General features: G+C 23.1%; 1 protein-coding gene across 1 annotated transcript; it reads left to right on the top strand.

Annotated features, from left to right (window-relative positions):
• Positions 1-60: 60 nt before the first annotated feature.
• On the top strand, positions 61-463 carry LOAG_19114 (hypothetical protein; the record flags this gene model as incomplete). Its single annotated transcript, XM_020451768.1, has 2 exons — positions 61-201; positions 346-463. Coding segments are annotated over 2 exons (258 nt in total), but the record flags the coding sequence as incomplete, so codon positions are not given.
• Between the last annotated feature and the right edge of the window lie 1,198 nt (positions 464-1,661).

The following is a 1,661-nucleotide window of genomic DNA, read 5'->3' as shown; positions in this document are numbered from 1 at the left end:
ATTTTTTTTTTTTTTATCAGTCATGACAACCATTTAAAAAGTAACACGTCAACATCATGGATGGCGTCATCTTTACGTGAATGTGACGCATATCGACCTGATTCAACCATTGATCCAAATTGTTATTGTTGCTATTGTATTGATCGTTCACAAAATCTTACTACAACATTTCAAAGTCAATCGAATAGTAATGTATGGCAGGTATATATGATTTAATTTATCTCAATCAATAATATCATGGATGATAAGTTATCAGTGATAAGAAAATAGATAGCAAGTGTTTGGAAAGAATGGGTGATATCAAATTTATCATTAAAAAATAATGATTGAAATGTAATTTTATAGAATCAAAAATGTTACAATGAGGAAGAAGTGACAATTGTATTAGGTGATGGAATGGAACGTGTCGGATTCTCCATTGATGCTATCAAATATGATGCTATCATTAATTCTATTTTATCCGGTATGAAATTAATATTATTGTTGTTTACATTTTAAAACTTTTGTTTACTTTTTTGGTCTTTTTTTTGTTTATTGTTTACTTCTTTTTTAGCATACTTAAATTTTGTTTTTGTTTGTTTAAGTTTTTTTAAAGAAAACAACAGTACTTTTAAATAATTTAAATAATATTGAATAATTTTAGCAATAACAATTAGATTTGCATAATTTATTAAAAAGTGAATTAAATATTCGAAATCATTTAATTAATTGAATGAATTATTTTTGACTAAATAAAATTACTATTTGAAAAAATTCATATAAAAACTAATTTTAATGATAGAATTTAATTGTCATCAAATTTGGTTAGTATGTCATCTTACTGTATGCATTCGAGGATATTTAATAAATTTGTTAAATATGTGCGTTTTTGGACTTTACAATGTTAATTTCAACATTTAAACATTTTAATTAAAAGTTTTAGCGAAAATTTTGAATTAACCTATGAACTTTATCCGATCATCAAGCATAATATTTTAAAGATTGAACTAAATTATAATCTTATCAATAATAATGGATGCATTGATCAATGATAAAATAAAAAAAAAAAATGGACAAAATAAATAATGAATATCAGATAGGAATTAAAATTAGCTTATTTGATAATAAACATTTAGTATTTTAAATAAAAAGTTCATTTTAATCAATTAATAAAAAGTTACACTCCTCGAAATGTAATTAGACCGAGATTTCTTGATAGCAATCTCTTTTGATTATAATTGAAAATATTTTTACTCTGAATATTGATTTATTTCCATAAATTCAAATCAAATTTAAATAATGGAAAAATTTGTTTGAAAATTACTTAAGCATTTAATGGAATCGTCAAATGATTCTTCGTCATCTTCTCTTCCTCCAATTACCAAAAAAAATTGTCTGACCCTATTTGAAAATCATTCATGCATAATCTTTAAAATTGTAAGACTTAATTGTATTTTAAGTAAATTATATAACTCATTTCATCGTCCCATTATTCATTTTAAAATCACACTTAAGGAAAGGTTTTTCTATTTGAGCTGTCCTATAATTTTTAATTTTCCACTTAAACCCAAAATATTTCTTCAATGAAAAAGAAAATGATAAAAGGAAAAAAAGGAAAGAGAATTACTTTTCTTTTTTTTTTTTTTAACAATTGAAGTAAAATTTACCCAATTGTTGCTTAT

Source organism: Loa loa (genome assembly GCF_000183805.2).
Source record: "Loa loa unplaced genomic scaffold supercont3.1745, whole genome shotgun sequence".
Taxonomy (NCBI): Eukaryota; Metazoa; Nematoda; class Chromadorea; order Rhabditida; family Onchocercidae; genus Loa; species Loa loa.
Note: the sequence above shows the minus strand (reverse complement) of the source record. Positions and strands in the feature narration are given on the sequence as shown.